Source organism: Meriones unguiculatus, chromosome 16, assembly GCF_030254825.1.
Source record: "Meriones unguiculatus strain TT.TT164.6M chromosome 16, Bangor_MerUng_6.1, whole genome shotgun sequence".
Lineage (NCBI taxonomy): Eukaryota > Metazoa > Chordata > Mammalia > Rodentia > Muridae > Meriones > Meriones unguiculatus.
Window position 1 is genome coordinate 29,287,533 of NC_083363.1, and position 22,199 is coordinate 29,309,731.

The 22,199-nt window shown below is 51.5% G+C and overlaps 1 protein-coding gene across 1 annotated transcript in view; it reads right to left on the reverse strand.

Annotated features, from left to right (window-relative positions):
• The window catches only part of Ptk7 (protein tyrosine kinase 7 (inactive)), a 61,092-nt gene extending 39,428 nt beyond the window's left edge, over positions 1 to 21,664 (reverse strand). The window contains exon 1 of the mRNA XM_021640183.2: positions 21,422 to 21,664. Coding sequence (XP_021495858.1) covers positions 21,422 to 21,476 — 55 coding nt within the window. The 5' untranslated portion in view covers positions 21,477 to 21,664. The remainder of the gene's footprint in view (positions 1 to 21,421) is intronic.
• Between the last annotated feature and the right edge of the window lie 535 nt (positions 21,665 to 22,199).

Consider the following 22,199-nt stretch of genomic DNA (forward strand, 5'->3'; position numbering starts at 1 on the left):
CCACAACTGGGGTGCTGAAACAACAGAAGGGAATCCTCCTCCTGTTCTGAAGGCCAGGAGTTCCAAGCCAAGGCCTGGGCCAGTGGGCTTCCTCCTGAGGCTCTGGTGCAGTGAACCACTCCGCTGCAGTGAACGCTCCTTGCTTTGTGGCTGTGTCAATCCAATCTCTACCCCATCTTCCTTCCCTGTGACTGTCTTCCCTCAAGGGTGTTTGTCGTCTCTTCTCCTCTTTGAAAAATAACTTTTTTGGGGCTTGAAAGATGGCTCAGCGGTGGAGAGCATTGGTTGTTCTTCCGAAGGACCCAGGTTCAACTCCCAGCTCACAACTGTCTGTAACTCCAGTTCCAAGAGATCTGATACCCTCACACACACATACAGGTAGGCAGAACACCAATGCACATAAAATAAAAATAGATAGACAGATAGACAGACAGACAGACAGACAGGCATCTGGAAAGATAGATAGACAGATAGATAGATGGATAAAAAGAATAAGATTTTTTACCTAATTCTATTTTATGTGTTTTGGGTGTTTAACCTGTATGTATGTATACCACATCTGTGCTTGGTACCCACAAAGGTCATAGTATCAGAAGCCAGGAACTGAAGCTACAGATGTTTGTGGAACACCAATGAGGTGCCAAGAGTCGGACCTGGGCCCTCTGTAAGCCTTGCCAGTGCTCTGCCAGCCGCCTCTCCAGCCCCTCCCCCTTCTCATGGGACACCTGGAATTGTGGAGGATTAGCTGGCCACTGCAGTAACTTCATTGTCACTGGAACACATATGCAAAAGACAAGTTCGTCCTAAACCCAATCACATTCCCAGGCTTCAGGGTTAGGTTTGCGAAATACTGTGCTGGAGGCTGGAAGTGTAGCTCAGAAACAGAGCAAAAAAGCCCGGCTCGGGCTTGAGCTGCAGAGCCTCGCCTCAGCTTCCACAGGCACACACCATCACAGCTGGCTCTGCTGGGACAGGCTCCACTGTGAGCCGGGCGCATTCTGCACGCTGGGATACAATGGCGAACAGGACAGGGCGGTTTCTGTCCTCAGGCTTTCCACAGCTTCTCTGAAGATGGAGTAAAAGCAGCAGGGGCTGGCTGGAAAGAAGGGCGTCTGCTTCACCCCTTGGCTCAGAGCTGCCAATCGTATTTAAACAGGATCCCGTGCTGATCCGTTTCAGAGCCTGCTGTGGAAAACCTACTCTGTTCTTCAATGCATTCTGGAAGGTTCTATTGAGGAAGTGTGGCTAAGGTAGGTGACACAGATGCCAGCCTGCTGTGCTGTGTCCCGAAAGCCTCACAACAAAGATGAAAACCTTTTATTCACAGCCCAGCAGTGGTGGCGCATGTCTTTAATCCCAGCACTTGGGAGGTAGAGGCAGGTGGATCTCTATGAGTTGAAGGCCAGCCTGGGCTACAAAGTGAGTTCCAGAACAGTCAAAGCTACACAGTGAAACCCTGTCTCAGACAAACAAAACAAAACAAAAAAAAACAAAAAAAAAAAAACAAAAACAGGAGTGGATTCCAACTGTACCTGTATTCCGTTTGCCTCTCTTGAGAATTGTGTCACATTGTGAGGTTAAAGCACCTACACATTCTCTTGGACTACATCCTTGCTTGTGGTACCTTTGCTTTTAATGTACAACTAGATTTAATTTGCCAATTTTTTGATATTAGCTTTTACCGGGACAACTGTAAGTGGGATAGTTTCTTTTCTATGCCGCCAGCCGAGACTTGGGGACGAGGTTCTGTCAACTCTGGGACCCACACAGGACCCATCCTCTGCTCCCTGGCTCTACGCCTGCCGACGAGGCAGACGAGGCTCAACAGTTCTGCGTGAGTTTTCTTTCAAAACTGTTTGATACGAGCCTGGGAGGTGATTTAAAAAAAATAAATAAATAAACTCCCTTATAACTTGTTTATAATAGTAACTAATCAACTCAACCATTCTAACAGTTCTTGAATATATTTCTTTTCTTTTTAAATTCTTTTTATTCATTTACATGTGTGTGTGTTGTGTGTGCGTACATACATGCGCGCGCATGCATGTAATGAGGCTGGAGACAACCTCAGGAGTCAGTTCTCTCCTTCCACCATATGGTCCCAGGGCTTGAACTCAGGTTGTCAGGCTTGGCCAGAGGTGCCTTAACCCAAATGAGCCATCTTGTCAGACCTCTTTTTAAAACTGTGTGTGTGTGTGTGTGTGTGTGTGTGTGTGTACACAAATGTGCCACTGTGCATACGTGGAGGTCAGAGGGTAATCTTGGGTGTGAGAAGGGTCTTTTGTTGTTTCCCCGTGTAAATGTTAGGCAAGGGGCCTACCAGCTTCCCACACGCTCCCGTCCTGCCACGGGAGGTCTAGGGTGCATGCATGCCTCACTGGGAACTTGCATGCTTTGAGGGTGAGCCCCCCCCCCCCCCGTCAGCAACCTTTCCCTAGCTCCATGCACCGCCCTTTCCCTCCAGTTCCCTCTGGTCAGCTTCATCTACCTGTGCTAGCTTCCTGTTTGTTTGTTTGTTTGTTTGTTGTCTGTGGGGTGCTTGCAAAGTTCCTATCTCGTTATTTTTGAGGGAAGAAATACAATACGCTTTTTGAGACAGGGTCTCATCATGTAACACTGGCAAAGCCTGGAACTCACAATGCAGACCAGGCTGGACTCGAACTCAAAAAGATCTGTGTGCCTCTGCCTCCCAACTGCTTGGATTAAAGACATATGCCACCATGCTTGGCTAAAGAGTCTTTTTAGGTGTGTGTGTGTGTTTCTGCAAGTAAGTGTAGGTGCCCTATGAAGCCAAAAGAGGGTGTCAGGTGCCATGGAGCCCCTTGACGTGAGCAGGAGTGTCATGGCACATGTGTGGATGTCAGAAGGCAACTTGTGGGAGTTGGTTTTTGCCCCCCATCATGTAGATCCTGGGGATCAAACTCAGGCCAGTCATCAGGCTTGGCAGCAAGCTCCTTTATCCGCTGAGCCATCTCACTGGCCCTGCTTTTTAAATACTCACTTCCCTTTTCCAGAACAATTCCAAAGGCGAAACTGTTGGGATCAGCAAGCAGGCATTTCTACAGGCAGCCCCTGGGGCCTGGCAGACCCGGCAGGTATCAGGCATTTGGAAAGACACCCAGACCACCTGCTGACCACCTGGAACCCCGTGCATGCTCTGGACCCCCTATAAGGGAACTGGGGCCCCTCCCCTTGTCCCTCTCTCCTTCTCGCTGCTTCTTCTTCTGCTCTCTCCTTCTCCCTCTCGCTTCTTCTCTCTCTCTCTCCTTCCTTCTCTTCCTCTCTCTGTCTGTCTCTCTCTCTCTCTCCCTCTCTCTGTCTCTCTATCTCTATCTACCTCCCTCTCTGTAACCCCCCTCTACCTAATAAACCTCCCACGTGGAACCAATCTCGTGGTGTGATCTGTGGACCCGCGTGTAACCTCTGTAACCTCTACATCTTTTTATAATTCCTAATAGAAACGGCAGGGGGCAAGCCACATCCAGGAAAACGGGACTAAAGAAGAGGAAACCGGCTTGAGGCAACCAAGAGGACAGTAGTAAGGGTCTTGAGGGCTCCCAAGACACACCACTGTGAGGAGAGGGGACCTCCCCCAGGGAGTGGGTCCCTGGAAGCTCACTTTCCACAGTCACAGCACGCCTGAAAAGCCTCTCTGAGAACCACCTGAATAGGCCTGTTCGTGAGCACAGACACGCAAGAGGAACTGTCATTTTCATCTGACATAAGGAGAAATGGAATTTCTACCAAAGTCAAACCTTTCTATGGTGGCAATTCTGATCTGTGGAACCCAACACCTTGAGCAGCCATGGGGCCCTCCGGGACAGGGCTGGACTTGACGGGAAACAAAGAGAAGGCTTATCCGAAACACTGAGCTTATCAACTTGGGGGCAACAAAAAAAAAAAAAAAGCACATACATCTGACAGAATGGAAAATGCAAAGGAGCAGGAGACTGTCTGGCTAACGGATGCCAAAGGGAGAACAAACATGACCTCAGAGCTGGAGTGAGATCCGGGATGGGCACTGGGCCATCACAGCACCAGTTACATGGAGCAACCTGGGCTCGCTCTGACTGTCTTGTCTTGATCATGAGTAATGGAGGTGGGAATGTTTGGGTGATAAATCATCCAGGCTCCCTGGCAATGACCCACACCTGAACTCTCCTTCTCTCCAGTTTCCATACACAGAGCCTGTGTGATGCGGACAAGCCCACGGGGACGGTACTGATCCAGGAGCTGGTGAAACCGTAAAGAGAGCTACTCATACCTACCGACGTGCTCACATACTACATACGTGCTCACTTCACACACAAAAGTCTTGTGCACAATGGTGGTAAGCTCCCAGCCTCTGAGAGTCAGGAATTATCCAAGGGCAAAGGCAGGCACAGGAGGGTTGGTAGCAGTCATGTTTAGAACAGGAAACGCCACGGTTCGGCAGCTGAGCACACTGGCCGCTCCAGTTCCGGGGCATCTGACACCCTCTTCTGGCATCCTCAGGCACCAGGCACGTGGCGCAGACATACATGCAGACAAAACATCCATACACATTTTGAAAAACTAAGTTAGGAGACCCTCAGAAAAGCCTAAAGTCTGCGAGCAGGGAACCCATGAAAAAAAAACTAGGGAAAAGAGTCAAGTGGGAAAAGTGCAGGCAGTGCTCAATCTAGGCCCAAACTTCCTCTTAAAAGTGTGTAGGATGAGGTGGGGGCGGGGGAGGCTGGAGAGATAGCTCAGCGGTTAAACTGCTCTTCTAGAGGATCCGGGTTCAATTCCCAGCACCCATATGGCAGCTCACAACTGTCTGTGATTCCTGTTCCTGGGGATTCAACATCCTCAACACACACACACACATGCAGTCAAAACACCAACGTACATAAAACAGAAATAACCATGTTATAAGTGTGTAGGAAGTTTCCTGTCTTCTCCCCATGCTGTGGGCCCCCCTCAACTCAGGAAGGTCCCAGAGGAGGAAAGACCTCGAGCAATCACACAGGAGGAGGCTAAATAATGAATTGTAAGGGTATGTTTTCTTTGGCCAGGGCAGTCTGGCCAAGCTCTGGAGGCTGCTGGGCAAACATTTTTCATATTTTAGTAGCTGGCCTATGCCCAAGGCAGTCAGAAGTTAAGTAAGCTTGAATGAGCTGCTCCCACCCCCTCTAAGGCCCCAAGAATTCTTAATGAGGCTCCGCTGCAGAGACTTCAACAATATCCGTGGCTCCGGCAAACCTGTCCTGTTGCCTTAAATATCACTCACCCTTCACTACTTCTAATGAATGCAAATGATTCGGCAACAAAAAACACTTAGCCTGGAGTGAAATGCAGTTTGGTGAGGCTGCCTCACCAGCTCACGGCCCAGGCAGACAGTCCCGCAGAAATCTCGTGTGTCCAGGCTAGCCCGCTAGCCCAGGCAGCCCCTGCATGCGTCATGCAGGACAGCAGGAACGGGGCAGGAAGTGCACGGTAAGAGGAAAGACCCTCCCACCTTCCCGCCCTCCTGGGGCCCAGGTGCAGACCCCCACATCTCAACCTCTTAAGGCTCTGCCCCAGGGCTGAGGAAAGTGTAAAGGGGTGTGTTGGGGGGGGCGGGTGAGCGACAAAAGGTATGTCTTTGATCTAAGAAAGGGGCTGGCCCCAGGCACCTCAAAGACCTGCGTGGTCACCACACAGCCTGCATTCAAGGGCACTTCTCTGGAGACATGCCCCCCTCCCCGACCCCCACAGGAGTCCAGCTGAGCCCAGGGACACCGGGAGCTCAGCAACAGGGATCCTGAAAAGCCCACTTGGAACTTTCGTGGAAACAGCAGCACCAGAGACAGTGTAAATAACCCAATTTACACCTTGTTTTCGGAGTTCTCTTTTGGCAGCAGAAACTGAGAGCAATTTGTCAGGAGCCTTAAGAGCAACTCTGAAATAATTTACTTCCAACCTAGGCTCAGAGGATATTTTTTTTTCTTTTTTTTGGTCTCGCCAGAGCCTGATCAACAACTCTCTGTGAGGCTGAGTTATCTGCTGGCCCAGAACAGCTACTGTGAGTTCGGCTGCCCCCGTCTTCACCCATGATGCCAGCAGCTGGCAGGAGATCCTCAAAGGTCCACCCAGGTTCTCCTGGCCTTGTCACCGAGGTAAATGAGGCATCAGGGCCGCTAGACCCACACAGTTGAGTAGTTAAGCTCAGGACTACAGACCCACAGCCTGGTGTGGTCTGACATAAAAAGAGCTTGAGGGCTGAAGAGGTAGGTCAGTGGGTAGTGCGCTTGCCTGGCATGCTGTGGGTCCATCCCCTGCATGGCATAAACCAGGTATGGTGGTGCAGGGCCCTGTAATTCCAGGGAGGTAGGAGCAGGTCGGGGTTCAAGGCCATCCTTGGCTACCTCGTGAGCTCCAGCGGGGCCAGCCTGAGGCGCCTGTGACCTGGTGATTAAGAGCACTTGGGAGGCAGAGGCAGCTGGATCTCTGAGTCTGAGGCCAGCCTTGTCTATAGAGTGAGTTCCAGGACAGCCAGCGCTACAACAGGAAAACCCGACCTTGAAAAACAAAACAAAAAGAGAGCACCCAGGCTTGGTTCCCAGCACCTACGTGGCAGCGTGTAACTTCATTTCTAGCAGACCTCAACACGCTCTCCTGGCCTCCTCAGGCAGCAGCGTGCATGCGGGGTTCATACACAGGTCCAAACACATAAAATAAAAATAAAACAAACCTTTGAATAAAGGAGCTCATGGCCTTCCATGTTAGTTCTCTGCCGCTGCAGATTCAACCCACCTCACAGGGACTGTTTTTTTTTTTTTTTTATTTAATATTTTTATTATTTTGTGCTTGTGAGTATTATGCACAGTGACACATGCTTTTAATCCCAACACTGAAACACTGAAGAGGCAGAGGTAGCAGATATCTGTGAGGTCTATGTAGCCTGGTCTACACTGAGAATTACAGGACAACCAGGGCTACATAGAGACCCTGTTTCAAAACAAACAAAAAAAAAAGGATACTTTGATAATACTCTTTTTTTTTTTTAAATTTATTATTGATACAGTATTATTCCTGCATGTACACCTGCAGGCAAGAAGAGGGCACCAGATCTCATTATAGATGGTTGTGAGCCACCATGTGGTTGCTGGGAATTGAACTCAGGAAGAACAGCCAGTGCTCTTAACCTCTGAGCCGTCTCTCCAGCCCCGATAACACTCTTTTACTAGTGCAGTGATACAGAATAATGACTACACCGCATTACAGAGAAGTCATCTAGACAGGGTTTTGAAGCCACAGGAGACTACACAGGTCCTAGGCAAAAATTATGGCATTTATTTTTACTTTCTGGTTGGCTGGTTTGCTTCTTCAGGGCTAGGGATTAAACGCGGCCCTGTTTACGTGCGCTGGAAAGCGCTATGCTAACGAACTATAGGGCACGGCCTTCCGTGCCAACCACCAGAACAGACCGGAACATCCACGGGGCTGAGCACCGATGCCCGTGGAGGCTGAGGACCCACTGAACACTGCTGGCCTTGTCCGGATTTTTGTTTTGTTTATGGGAAACTGAACCCCACACCTCACCCGTGCCAGAGCTCTCACGCCCTAGCAGAGAGCTCTTTCTCCACATCTTTTGATTTGGAGCCGGTCTCACCCTCAAGCTAGGCTTGCCCATTCTCTGTAGTCCAGGCAAGCCTTGAATCTGTGGTCCTCCCGCCTCAGCCTACGGAGCAGCTGGGATTATGAGCCGGCGCCATAAGGTTCGGCTCGCTGACTTGGTCCCTTCCCGCCTTCCCACATTTTAGAAGCGCGCCAAGGTTAAGCTGTTTGTCACCCAAGTGCAGCACAGGCCTTCTGGGAAGAGCACCGAAACCTTCACCCCTCTGTTCTTCCCCAGGCTTTAAGGAACCATCTGTAACACATGAGTCTTCAAAACACTCCTACATGGCTGCAGAGATGGCTTAGTGGGTGCGTGCACGTCCTGTGTGAACATGAGACCTGGTTCTGATCCCCAGCACCGACGGGTTTGTTAATTTTATTTTTATTTATTTGTTTGTTTGTTTGTTTGTTTGTTTGGATTTTCAGGTCAGGGTTTCTCTGTGTAGCCTTGGCTACCCTGGAACTTTGCTTTGTAGACCAGGCTGGCCTCTAACCCACAGAGATCAGCCCGCCTCTGCTGGGATCAAAGGTGTGCGCCACCATGGCCAGCCACTATGATTTGTTAAAAGCTGGGCATAGCTGAATACCTGTAACGCTAGCTCTGGATGGGAGAGAGGAGAATCAGCTAGGGCTTACGGACCAGCTTGCCTCAATTTAAAGAAAAACAAGGAGGGGGGAGGCAAAAGCCAGGTTCGAAAAAGGCCTATCTCATGGGAATAAAGCTGATGGAGCAGGGTACTCCGTCTCGTCTTGTGGTCTCTGCACATACATGAACATACATGAACTCCCCATCTTCTGAGCCCTGGGACAACATGCTCCATGCCTGCCTTCTAGGTGATCTATTAATCAGCCCCTATCCTGCCAGGGGCATACTTTCCCAGAGCTAGAATTCGGTGACTAACAGAAAGAATCCACTCTGAAACCCCTACATGTGTTCCTGAAATGAGCCCACAGCTCTGGCCTTAACGCTCAGGCAAAAGGAGCCCTCTTCTTCTTTTCAGCTCCCACAGGACATCCATCTTCACATCACATGAAACAGAACTCAGCCAAGTTAAGAATTTCCGTAGGGGAGGCTAGAGAGATGGCTCAGTGTTTAAGAGCACGGGCTGCTCTTCCAAAAGTCCTGGGTTCAAGTCCCAGCAACCACATGGTGACTCACAACCATCTGTAATGGAGTCTGAGTCCCTCTTCTGATCTGCATGAAAACAAAGCACTCATATATATATATATATATATATATATATATGAAATAAATAAATGAGCCGGGCATGTTGCTTCATGCCTGTACTCCCAGTACTCAGGGAGGCAGAGGCAGGTGGATCTCTGTGAGTTACAGGCCAGCCTGTCTACAAAGGTAGTCCAGGGCAGCCAAGGCAGAGAAACCTTGTCTCAAAAAAAAAAAAAAAAAAAAAAAAAAAAAGAATGATGAATGAATGTTTTTTAAAAAAAATAATTTCAATAGGAAACAGGCCTGGTGGCACAGGCTTGTAACCTCAGATACTCAGGAGACTGAGGCAGGAAAATGACACATGAAGGCTTACCTAGACAAAGAGAGAGTTTAAGGTCAACCTGGGCAAATTTGAGGCCTGTGTCTCAAAATAAAAAGTTAAAAAAAAAAAAAAAAAAAAAAAGAACTGGGCCCTAGCTCAGTGGTAAAATGCTTACCAGGCATGAGGGGAACTCTAATTTCACCCCCCAATATCACCAAGAAAAATAAATAAATAAATAAAATAAAACAAATGTAGAAACTTTGAAAACAGCAGCAACCCCACCCTGTGGGGTTCCAGGGGGGCTGAGGGCATGGCACAGTGGCAGGGCAGCTGCTTCCAATGCACAACACCCTACCTAGTTCGCCCCACCCCACCCCCACTACACAGACTTCCTGGGTCCCCTAGAGTGGGAAAGACACAACCCAACGGGCAGCACAAAACGGAAGAGCCAGCTGCCCGCGAGCAAGAATCAACGCCATGCTACAAGTGTGTCACCAAAGGAAAGAAGGGCTGTGTCTCTTGCTTGCTCTACTCAGGTCTCCAGGCCCTGAACTTCCTGCCGTTTGTCCTGGACCTGTCTGTCCTAACTCACCCATGGGACGCCTATTCCTGGAATGAATCTCCAATCTCTGGCAGGAACAGCCCAGCTTTTAAAGTTGTCTGCAACCACAGTCTGATTCTTTAACAGTTCTGCTGGCTTAGGAAACACCCCTCTCCTCAGCTGCACCTCTCTCGCTTTCTGAGGGCTTCAAAGCTGTCCCACCCCCCCACCCCCCCACAGAGCTTAGAATGAAGCCTTGTGCTTTCAGCCTCACTTGTAACTTACCTGTCAGCTTAGAGGAAACAGCTTCTATTGAAAGTCACTAGAGGGTGGTGACAAAAACAGGCCAGTAAATTCATCACCCTCATCGGTGACAACCCTTTTACTGCCCTCACTAGATCCCACACTAAATCCTTCCTGTACGACAAATTTCAAAAACGTCATTGATCTTAACATGGAGCACTATTTAATGGACTAAAGGGAAACGCTGACCAATGCCACCTAACTGATGACGTTATATCGCCACTTTAATGGTAATGTGAGAAGCACCCATTAGAGACAGTGAGACTACTCTCTCCCTCAATTCTGCTGGGACGGGGGCTGCCATCTCCGTCACACAAAAGAGGAAACAGGAAGTTGTAACGCCTCTTAGTAAAGAAATCATGGCGCAAAGGCCAACAAAATGGCTTAACCTGTGAAGATGCTTGCCGTGTAAGCCATGAGTTCAAGCCCTTGAGCCCTGGGAACAGGAGAAAATCGGCTCCTTAAAGTTACTGCCTGACCGACGCATGTTGGGGCAAGCTTCTTCCCTCCCTGCTTCTCCCTCCCCACAAATATATAAAAAGAAAAAATATTAAAAGAAACCGTGGAGCCAGAGCTCGGCTCCTGAACAGATTTCTGAGATATCCTTGGTGCCGGAGGGCGGGTGGGCACTCCCACAGACCCTCCGGATGGAGTTGCCTATCAGAGGCCAACAAGACTAGTCGGCCCATTAAAAAACCGGGTCTCTTCTCGGCTGCACCTTTGCAGATCCTACTTACAGCAACAACAAAAGGGAAACAGGTTTTGCTAGCGCCTCCCGGCAGAGCTGGCTGGAAGCGAGGGGGAACTTCTCAGCCAACTTACTATATATAAAGCACATTTAACGATCCTTTCAAGTCCTTCGAGTGAGAAGGAAGGGTTCATTGGAAACCTGATACTTTGGCAGCTAGGCGAGAGGGACTGGGCCCTTAGCATCAGCCCCTGGGGATAAACACCCTCCCAAACCCCTTTGTCTGCCAGACAGATTACTTCCTGGAGGGGCAGGAGACTGCAAAACTTTTTATGGCGAGCCCACCTAAGGACACCCCTCCATCAGAGACCTGGCGGGGATCTCTGGCCAACCCACCTCACCATAAACCCTCTATCTTCCCCCCAGACCTGCTGGGGTCCCTCTCTCCACAAATACCTGTGACCGCCATAAACGCCCTAAAACAGCCCCGTTTACTGCCCAGCCTGCCTGCTGCTAAATGAGGGCATTTGTTTCAAATTTGCAAATACCGAAAGCAGTGGAAACCCAAGTCCACCCCTAAAATGCAATGTTCTGCATTCCTCCCGGCCTGAAGGACCACGCTTCAAAAGCTTTGAGAGGCCCCGGCTGTTTACTCACTGGTGGAGCTATTGGGTGAGGTACTTCCCTACTCCCTGAGGAGGCGCCTTTGATCCTGGCAAGAGTGGGAACGGCAGAAAGGGGTGCCACCCTCGCCCCGGCTGGACTGGGCCCACGCTCCCCTGCCCCTTGGGTCACACACCACAGCACCGGAGAGCCTGGAGAAAGGGGAATCTCGTGGGAAGGCCCAAGTAGAGACTCGCCTGAAATTGCTGCCTGCAGACAGAGCAGCCCATCTTCAAAGGGCCCTGAAGACAAAGAAGGTTGGGGAAGGCTGAGAAAGGGAAGGGAGGGCTGAGAAAGGTTAGCGAGCGAGCGCTGATAGGCAGCACCTCAGCCTACCCCACAGGCACACAAAAACAAAAAGACAAGAAGTCAATCAAGTCACTGTCAGAAATGCACTGGATGTTTACTAAATAAAGGCCTCTTGTTTGGAAAAGGTGGGGGAGAGGAGGTTCCCCTAGGCCCAGCCGCCAGGGTGGAGGGGAAGATGACATCACAGTGTCCCCAAGCTGTTTGCTAAACCAAGCATTTTCTTTAAATCGATGTATTTAACGATTGGTTTAATCTCTTAAATTAACCGAACTGGGAAAATGAAGGGCTCTTTATGGCTGGAACAAGGCCCCCAGCACTTCCCTTCTTGTTTCCCACCCCTAAAACCGCAAGACAAGGTGCTCTTTGTTTCTAATGGGCTTTGTTTTCAGGTGGCAGGGAGCAGACTCTGACTCTCAAATGGCACCCTGGCCTATTATCTCTCCTGAAGGACCCTTGGTCTGAGGGAGAGCCCTCCCTGCCTTCCCCAGCGAGGAGGAGATGAACGAGCCAGCGGGTCAGACCCCCAGTGCTGCTTCCTAACACAGAATAACTCCAAGGATTTCAGATGCCAGAGGCAAACCTCAGCACAGCCCTCACGAAGGCAATGCTCAGCTGAGGAGGGAACTTCTTGGCACACGGCCTGTATCTCCCAGAATGCCAGGGGCTTTGGTCCAACCCCAACTCTCACGAAGGTCGGAGGGCTTAACTCTAAAGTCAACGGGCCCCCGAGCCCTGTAGGCACTGCAGGGGTGACTCCGATACTGTGTGCCTGGGATCTAGCCCAAGCAGCACTTCCAGCAAGCAGCCATGGTTTGCGATGTGGCAGTATCTTACAAGCCAGGGCCTACAACCTTGACCTTACAAAAACAGCGGGCAGAGCAAATCCAAGCTGAAACCATGGCTATCTAGACCTGTACACCACAGAGCGAGTCTGATTTGTAGCTCTTAAAACGTTTAAGATCCACACACACCTCCAAATTGACCACTGAAAAGCTTTGTTTTCATATACTATTTGTCCAGAAAGAGCAAAATCCTCTCTCCAGACCTCCATATCATAGCTTCTGGTGACAGTGACGGGCACCCGGGACTGAAGTGGTAACATCCCCCCATACATACACACACACACACACACACACACACACACACACAGAGTAGAGCTCCAGTCTCAGCTCTATGGCCTACCAGCTCTTCAGTGCTGAGCGGATCCTTCTTGTGTGACTCTGTTCACCTCTCAAGTGCATACGCACTGAGCCCTCCAAAAACCACCCTTGTCTGACCTACCACTGGGCCCAGCGTGAGACGTTCTGTAAAAAGTGGGTTTGGTTTGGGGCTATTAGAAATGAGGCCCTTTCCTGGCTTCGCGACCCCCTTTGGATACAAAAGGAACTGGCCAGGTATAAATCCTGGCCCTTTCTCATTCAAAGAAAGGGTCCCACTTTTCTCCCCATCTAATGAACCACCCCCCTCAACCGAACCGGGGCATAGTAACATATACAAGTAATCCCAGCACTTGGGAGGTAGAGGCAGGAGGATCAAGAGTTCAAGGTCAACCTCAGATACAAGACAAGCGAGCACATGAGACTGTCTCCAAACAGCAAGGGGGCTATTGAGAGGGCTCAGCTGGTGGAGACACTTGCTGCCAAGCCTGATAACCTGGCTTCCATCCCTGGGACCAACACTATCGAAGGAGAGAGCTGAACCTGCAAACTGTTCTTTGCCCATCACACCACGGCACAGGCCTGTGCTCATGCGCACGCATACATTAAATAAATAATGTATTAAAAAAAAATAATTATAACAACTCTCTCCTGTCAAATATCTCCTCAAACTCAGGTCTCCCAGGATCAGAGGGGATGGGTAACCCCTGAGCTGGAATCTCAAAGCCTAAGGCCTACCTTTAAGACTGAGGCACAGGCTGGAGAGATGGCTCAGTAGTTAAGAGCACTGACTGCTCTCCCAGGGGACCCGGGTTCAATTCTCAGCACCCACATGGCAGCTCACAACTGTCTATAATTTCAGTTCCAGGGGGCTTCACAAAGACAAAAACGCTGAGGCACACCCCTTCTCACAGATTCCTCTGCTTCAAGAGTGCACTGACTGTCCCCTGGGAGAGAAAGGGAAGCCTGAAGCTGTAGAATAGAATGTGGGGTAATCACCCAGCAGCTTCTTCCACGGACCCAGCCAGCCTTCCGTGCCCAGCCAGCCTTCCGTGCCATTATCACCGGAAGCTAGAAGGCTGCATCTGCCAAGCAGCAAAATCCTCTGGTGGGAGAGGAGCCAGTAAGCCAAGACCTCAGCAGCTCCAGACAGACAGCATGAGGTGGGTACGGCGGGGTGGGGTGGGGAGTGGCAGAACCCCAAGTTCAACATTATATATCAGGCCAACTGCCAGGGAGAGGCCTCCTTTGAAACATCTGCATACAAATCACTAAGCTCATCCTATGTCATCAGATGAAAGACAAAGGGCTGCTGACCCCAAAGCCTCCACTAACTGGACAGCCATGAGTAGCTGTGGACTGTGCACAGACTGGCCCGTGCGTTAACATCAAACACTGTAAACTGACCAAAGCCCAGAGCTCTCCTACAGCATCACACTCACCTGGAAGAAAGGAGCCCAATTTCTTTTGCTTTTTAAACGCTTTATTATTTTATGCGCATTGGTGTTTTGCCTGAATGTATGTCTGTGATGGCGTCAGACCCCCTGGAACTGGAGTTACAAACAGCTGCGAGCTGCCGTGTGGGTGCCAGGAATTGAACCCCTTCCTTTTGGAGAGTATAAAGTGCTCTTAACCAACAAGCCTCTCTTCGGCCCCCAATTTCTTTCCTTTTCTTTTTTCTTTTTCTTTTACAGTGCTGGGAATCGAACCCAGGGTCCTGTGTGAGGCAGGCAAGTGCCGTTCCACTGAGCTACTGCTCCGGCCTAGATACCCATTTCTAATGTACACAGAGGCACCATTGAAGCTGGCTGCTGGGACACCTCAGGAGTCCCAAAAGCAGACAAGCATCCTCCCTGCCTCACCTCCACCCCTACTCCCAAGAAGGGGACACAAAGGAGCCAGTATGTCCCCTGAAAGAGAGGCCATGCATAGTAGTCTCGCTCCTACTTGAGGCCTCCATCCCTGGCCACAAAGCACCTCCCAGCTCCTTGTGGGTGATGTGAGAGGTTCCCACTTGTTACACAGAGCTGCTGACTGAGGAAACCCGCATAGCACAAGCGATGACAGAAGCCCTTCCTTTGGGTACTTTAAGCATCTGCCTCGGCTGCAAGAAGCCAGAGTACTAATTCCCTGACTGAACCTCAGCATGCTGAGAGAGATGGTGGCCCTGAACCAGGAACGACCCCCTTAGGACAATCCGCTTCTAGGCTGCAAGGGTTGGAGAGGAGTTCTCCACATTTCTAAACGGCAGCTGCAAGGCTGAGACCTGTTTAGAAAAAGTGATCCTTCGGGGCTGAGGCGCAGCACAGTGGCGGCCCGGTGCCACAAAAACAAAACAAAACAAAAGACTGAGCTACAGAACAAGGAAACTAGGAAACTAACCCTAACAGTCAGGGGAGGCTGGCACCCAGCTCCCTGGGAAGAGTTCTCAGGACCAGCCAGCAAGCTGTTTCCAAACATTCTCTTCTCTCCACACCTCGAAGATGGTGGGATAGCAGGGACCGGGGCTGTCGAACCGAGCAGATAAGGAAACTGGCTCAGGAAGGTTAACTAACCGGCGCGTGGCCACGGGGGCCGTGCAGCCGTGCAGCCATCGTGGAGGGCTAGAATAGGAGAAACAGGTTCCCCGGTCAGCAGGTAATCCTTCCCCCACGTGGAGGCTGTGTAAGGGCAGCGAAGACCCACCCAAGTTTTCTGAGCCTGTCTAATGCCTTAACATCAGTCTAAGTCAGCTGCCTGGCTCTCCTCTCTCCTCTCCAAGGACCTCCCACTCCGTTTGCTCCTGCTACATCTTGGACTTACTGTCCCTCATATTCTGGAATGTTCTACTCTCTGTAGCGCTTACCCCAATGATGTCTTTCGTTAGACTTCATGTGATAGGAAGCTCTCCATCTTGTCTCCTTCCCAGCTCCCGTCCCAAGATACTTCCACCCTTAGAAGTGGTGGAAGAGTGATATTGAGTGCCCTCAATACTGAGGGCACCCTCTTTCTTCCCGCTGCATCTCCATTTCAGACTGACAAATCTTCCTTCCCAGCCGGGCATGATAGTACATGCCTGTAGCCCCAGCACTCAGGAAGGAGACTGAGGCAGAAGCACTGAGTCTGCAGCCAGCCTGGGCTACATAACAAGCTGGAGGCTTGCCTGACCTATGGCCAATAGCCTATCTCAGAGTAAAAATAAAAGAAGCAAGAGAACCTCCTCCCCGCTCAATGTAAGGGTTTTCTACCATGCTCCTTATAAATGCAATTTCCTTTTGAAATACATGACTCTGAGAGCCACCCCAGCTCTGCCTTCCTCAGGATCCCTACCCCACAATCCAGGGCCCTGTTTCAGAAGTTTCATGCACACTTAAGCAAGGTCACACGTAACCCCGCTAATTCAAGGCCTAGGCGCCCAAGAGGATGAGCGGGCCGCTTCCCGCTCAAGGCATGCCTTAGTTGAGGCACGCAAGAGATACAGGAGTGTGGCGAGCCAAAGCAAAGGGGCCAGTGCGGCCCTAACCCTGCAGAGGGCCCTTCCTGCCCACTGCTGTTTGTGCAGCATTCCTGGATGGGAAGCGGCCTAAGCGCCGAGAAGAAAGGAGGATGGAAAAAATGACATGCACAGAGGGCTTCCTCAAACCACTGATTAGCTGTGGCGGCGGCAGCGCCAGCTCCACCGAAGCGCCAGGGGGGCTCGGCAGGGCAACTGTGCACTTGGCAGTGAACTTGGAGAACCCCGGGATGGAAGGCTAACCCGACGGGCCATAATGGTAGGGCTTCCCTGCTAAGCAGATAGGTGCCAGGGAAGAACGGAGGGGCAGGGTGGGCAGAGCCTCCAGGGCAAGTAAGGGCCTGAACCAGCAACCGCAGCCCGGCCTACCAGCCAGCCACATGGCTCCAGCCAGAGGCAGTGTGCCTGGGCACGGCAGCAGAGAGGCGGCTACTGAGGTTAGTGAAGCAGAGGGAGTTGAGGGACACAGGCCAAGGACACCCAACACTGCTTAACCCCCTTTCTTCCGTCAGGAAAACACCAAAGCCTGAGTCCCTGGCCCTAAACCGCTCTTGGCCCCAGTCTGAGAGCCCTAAGTAGCCAGTCTCCATCCCAGACGAGGCTCACGGAAGCTGTGCTGGCTTAAGTACAAACGCGCGCAGGCGCACCAGCGACACCCCCCCCCAGCTCCAAACAGGAGAGTGATCCCGAACAACGCAACAGCTGTTGAAGCTGGCAGAGCAAGGCCTCCCTCTATGAACCAAACGGGTCCTGAAAAGTTGTCCTCCGACAGCTTTCCTTGATTTAAAAAAAAAAAAAAAAAAAGACGCCAACTCCTCCACAAAGAGTCTAAAAGGGGCTAAAACTCACATTATGAAAGGTTGCACACCTCCCTGAGTTTGCGTACCTCAGCAGGCACATTTCTTAATAAAATCAAATCCAAATTAAACCCGAAGTGTCATAACCTAAAGGCACTTACCACCAATTCAGGTGACCTGAGGCTGGTGACCCTGGGGCCACAGGGTGGAAGGAGAGAACCACACCTGAAAATTGCCCTCTGACCTCCACAAATTCACCCACAAAGACAATAAAGAAATAACAAGGCAATACACGTATGAATCATGCCAAGAAGTACTCACAGAAACAAAGTTATTTAATACACATCTTAAAATCTTCACATTCTATACAAAGTCTCTGCCCGCTTACACAGTCGCCATAGGAGGTTGTGAGGTTGTGATGTACGGAAGAATTGTCTGCACAAGACTTCTAGAGATCTGGGATCACATGAAAACGCAGATCACAACCGAATGTGGTCTCCCGGGTTTGTGCTCCCAGCGCTTGAGAGGCTCAGAAAGGAGGACCATGAGTGTGAAGTCAATCAGGCCTCCAACCAACCAACCAAACAAAAACCCAGTTTGTGACCTGGTTTAGGGCTTTGAGTAGCAAAATTATAGAATATCTAGGTCCACACACATCCGTACGGAGCCTCTTGGGGCAAGACAACTTCCCACACAGAAGAAGCTGTCCGTGCCCAGAACTCCAGGAGGCCACATACAACACCACACCAAAAATCAGAAAAGCCAGGCAGGGAACAGGAAGAGAGGGCCTGTCCCCTTGCTTCCACCACTATGGAGCAGAGGACTACCAAGCAAGGCCCGCTCAGAGAGGCTATACTGGACACACACACTCCCACGCCCGACCCAATGCCCAGGATGAAAAGGGAAGGTTCAACTTTGCTAGCCTTCTCCTTCCCTTTTCTAATTGACCTACATAAGCTTCTGTGCTAGAGGAATTCTACAGGGGAAATGTAACGGAGACGAAAACACAGAAGGTATATATACTAAGACGGAGAGAGTCCATGATAGCTCAGTCGGCAGACTGTTTGCCTAGTATGCTGGGAGCCCTGGATTTGAACCCCAGTACTGCACAAAACTGGGCATGATGGCATGCCTGTAATTGTGGCACTAGGAAAGTACAGGCAGGAGGCTCAGAGGGCTATCCTTGGCTACACTGCAGGGTCAAGACCAATGCAGGCTACATGAGAACATACGTATCTACATACATGATACAGATACAGAGAGAGAGATAGGAGAGAGAGACTGAGAGATTGATTCTACAGGCTGGTTGCTCTGGGAAGATGTAGAGCTGGGTCAGGCAGAGGAAAGATGAGCAGAGGCAAGAGAACTGAATGGCCCAGACTGGAGAGACACAAGTATGTTTTAGAAGACAGCAAACAGAAAAGCTGGCTAAAACGGAGATTTTCAGCAGCTGAGACACATTTATTATCAAAGATTATTTTAAAGCTAGAAAGGTGTATTGGGCTGGATAGTGGTGGCACGCACTTCTAATCCCAGCACTCAGGAGGCAGGTGGACCTCTGAGTTTGAGGCCAGCCTGGTCTCCAGCACAAGTTCCAGGACACCCAGGGCTACACAGAGAAACCCTGTCTCAAAAATAAAGAAGGAAAGACTTGAAGAAATTTGCCTAGATCACAGGACCATAACCGGAGCTGTCAATCAGTCCCTGCTGCTCTGCCCACACCCTTGTCTGGGAAGAGTTACCTTGCCCTCCCACTGTTAAAGCCACCATTGGCGTCCGGGAATCCAATCCTCAAAACAGCATACCCCAGAAAGCAAGGCTTCAGTTCCCACAGAGATGCAAAAGCCTGGAGGTGCAGGGACCAGGATGGGAAACAGGAGCAGGTAGAAATCACAACAGACCATAGAGACGGCTCAGCAGGAAAAGGTACCTGCCATCAGGCACGATAACCTGAGACCAGCACAGGGAAAGGAAAGAACAGATTCTAGTTAGTTAGCTGTCTCCTGTCTCCTGACCTCCACAAGTGCACTGTGGCATGTGAACTTGAGCACACACACAAATAAATGCAATAAATAATTTAACAACATCACAACAAAAGGAATCCCAGGTTTGGGCCAGGTGTGGTCCTACTATACTCTAATCCCAGCACTCTGGAGGCTGAGGCAGGAGAACTACGAGTTCTAGGCCAGGGAGGGCTGTCTATGGCCAGCCTGGGAGCACATAATAAGACCCTGTCTCAAAAAGGGGTGGAGGGATTCCAGGTTCCCAACTTTAAGCCTTCTCTTCCTCTCTTCACTGTATTTACCACAGCAGGGATCTCTAGGTTTGGAAAGTAACTCGGGTATTTATAGCATAATTGCTCAAACTTCAAACTTTAAAACCTGACCAGGCTGGGTCCCCAGCCCCGGCCTTGTCAGCAGTGACGTCTCCCTCACAACTTCAGTTTAATGATACAGTTCAATAACAGGATGGAAAAATGTGCTGTGATCTATTAAAAACCCCTTGGCCCCTGAAGTCATGCATCCGGGGTAGGTAGGTAGAGTCCCCGGATTTCAAGAGAAGAGCAGGCACCTCAGCCGAAATAGTTTACGGCACACGGATAGGTTCCACACCAAGGCACATTTGGTGGAACTGATTTAAGGCTCCCATTAAAATGTTTCTTTTCGGAGTACAAGATACCCACAACTCCCTCTTGTCCAACTTCCTGCCCACACACACCCCTCCCCAGGACACCCACCACAGACATTCCCATCTCAAACATTAGAAGAAAGCCAGCAGCTCAGTGTTGAGCTTTGCCCTGGCCTTCAGAAAGCTAAACCTCAGCAGCAAAGGCAGCCACATCCAGCAGAGCCACACACCAAAAGCCACCAGCCGGCCCAGGAGGCCTGTGAGCTGGGGCTGCTTGCCCATATGGCTAGGCCCTCATCCTGGCTGCATTAAAAAAAAAAAAAAAAAAAAAAATTCCATACTTCCTCCGGGAGCAGATGTGGGACTTTGCCATGAGCAATAACTAGCATAAGGAACATGGAGCGACTCCAGAAACACCAGCAAGAAATTCCCAGGATGAGTTCTGAGCTATGCTTAACTCTTTTTATTTTATTTTATTTTATTTTTTTTATTTGTTTAATAACTGGGGGTGGGAGAGACTCTCATTCCCTGGCCCTCAACAGCTAGTCGGGAAGATGACAGCCCACATTCTCTGCCCCTGCCCTCCCCGGCTGGAACTCTTCTAAAGGACCTGTTAAGTGAGTGGCCAGCTAAGACAGTGTCCCGGACAGAATGTCGTGTCCCCCCCCCCCCCCATGAGGGCTGTTTTACAGACCACCACTTGCGGGTTTGTCTTGGAAGGTGAGGAGGAAGGAGTCATTTGGTCCTTGCTGATTGGGACCAGGAGGCTGGGCATTTGGGTAGCTCGTCGATTTCCGGTTAAGTTACTTAGTGGTGACTGGCTCTCAGGTGTGATCAGCCAGGAAAGAGAAATCTGCGGGACCGGGGTGCCCCTTGTTTGCCCTGGAGATGCGGGCCACACCCTCACCAAAGTATAGAGGCCCTCCACAAAAAGCCGGAGTTGAGCTCTCTCTCTCTCTCTTTTTTTTTTTTTTTTTTGCCTTTCCGCGCTTAATAAGAGAGAGGTTTCATTCCTCCGAGAGCACGGACAAGATGGAAATCCAGGAAACAGCAGAGCAAAGCCCGTCCGCACCTTGGCAAGCCGGCCATGCCCGATTTTGGCAGCGGCCTTCACACATTAGTCATCACTACAGCCTGGGACCCTCCACTCTCGGGATATGACCCTGGCACCGAGTGGGCTCAAGGCTCGGGCCTAGCTGGAGGGGGAGATGAGTCTAACCTGCCCTCACCCGCTGGACCCTCTGGGGTTCCAGCTTTGCCCCGGAACTTGCAGTGAGGGACCCGGGCGCGTCGGGCCGGCATAGGTAACAAAGCTCCGCGCCAGGCGCGCCCCAGGTCAGGTTGGTCGGGATCGGGACCCAGGCCGGTCTCCTTCACCTGGACCCCAAGGCCCGGGGCACTCCTGGGTGTCGGCACCCTCTCACGGGATGGGAGGGCGCTGCTCCCCAAAAAGGAGCTCGCAGCAATACTCGGGAGCCGGCGACTCCGGGCAACGCTCGAGCAAACTCTCGGCTCGGGCGGGGAGAACTCGCAGCAAACCCGCGTCCCCGCGCCCTAATGCACCGCGTCGCCACCGCGTAGGGGGCGTCGCCAACCCCGGGTCCCGGAGCCCCCAGAGAGCCTCTCCCCCTCCCCAATCGCCCAGCCCACCTCTCCAGAGCCCTTCCAGCCCCCGGGACTCCCGCGCTTCCCAAAGCCCAGCTCGGATCCGCCTGGTTCTCGGGAGACTCACCGGCCAGCAGCGGCAGCAGTAGGGCGCTGAGCAGAGGCAGCGGGCGGGCTCCCATCCCGGCGGGCTGCAGGGGGCCGGCGAGGTACAGGGCGCACGGCGAGCGGGCGCGCGGACCGGAGCGCGGGGGCCGCTGCAGCAGCTGCAGCCCGAGCCCGAGGCGTCCGGAGCTGGAGCCGCGCGCGCCCCGTCCCTCCAAGCCCTCGCGCGCGCCGCCGCCGCCGCCGCCGCCAAGCCACGCCCCCGACGCCCCCTCCCCTCCGTCTGCACGGCGCCCCACCCCCTGACGCCCCCCCTTCCCCGCCGTCGCGGGGAGGAGCTGGCAGTTGAGGGAAGGATCTGGAGAAGGATGTGGGGACAGTGGAAGTCTCACGGGAGGGCCAAAGACCTGGGTAGTCTGTCCACTGGGACGCCAGGGAACCAAAGTGACTCTCGGGATTCCGTGTCCCCTTAGGGAAGATGGTCTCTATGGACTACCTGGAGGTCTGGACCAATAGTTTGCCCAGTATTCTCCAAGTTGGTGGAGATAATATGCAACCCAAAGTGCTGGGAGAGACAGACCAGCAGGGTGTCGCCGGTGTCCACAAAGAAGACAAGGAGGGCATAACCGTGGTGCCCCGCGGAACAGATGTAGCCAGAGAGGGGGGAGGGGCGTGACTGGCGTCAGCTTTGGCACTGGACAAATCTGAACCCAAGGTAGAAACACACTGGGCTCTGAAAGCCAGGGAAAGCTATTAAACAGACATCCATCCCAAGTCCATCTCCAGGCAGTCTGGGCTGT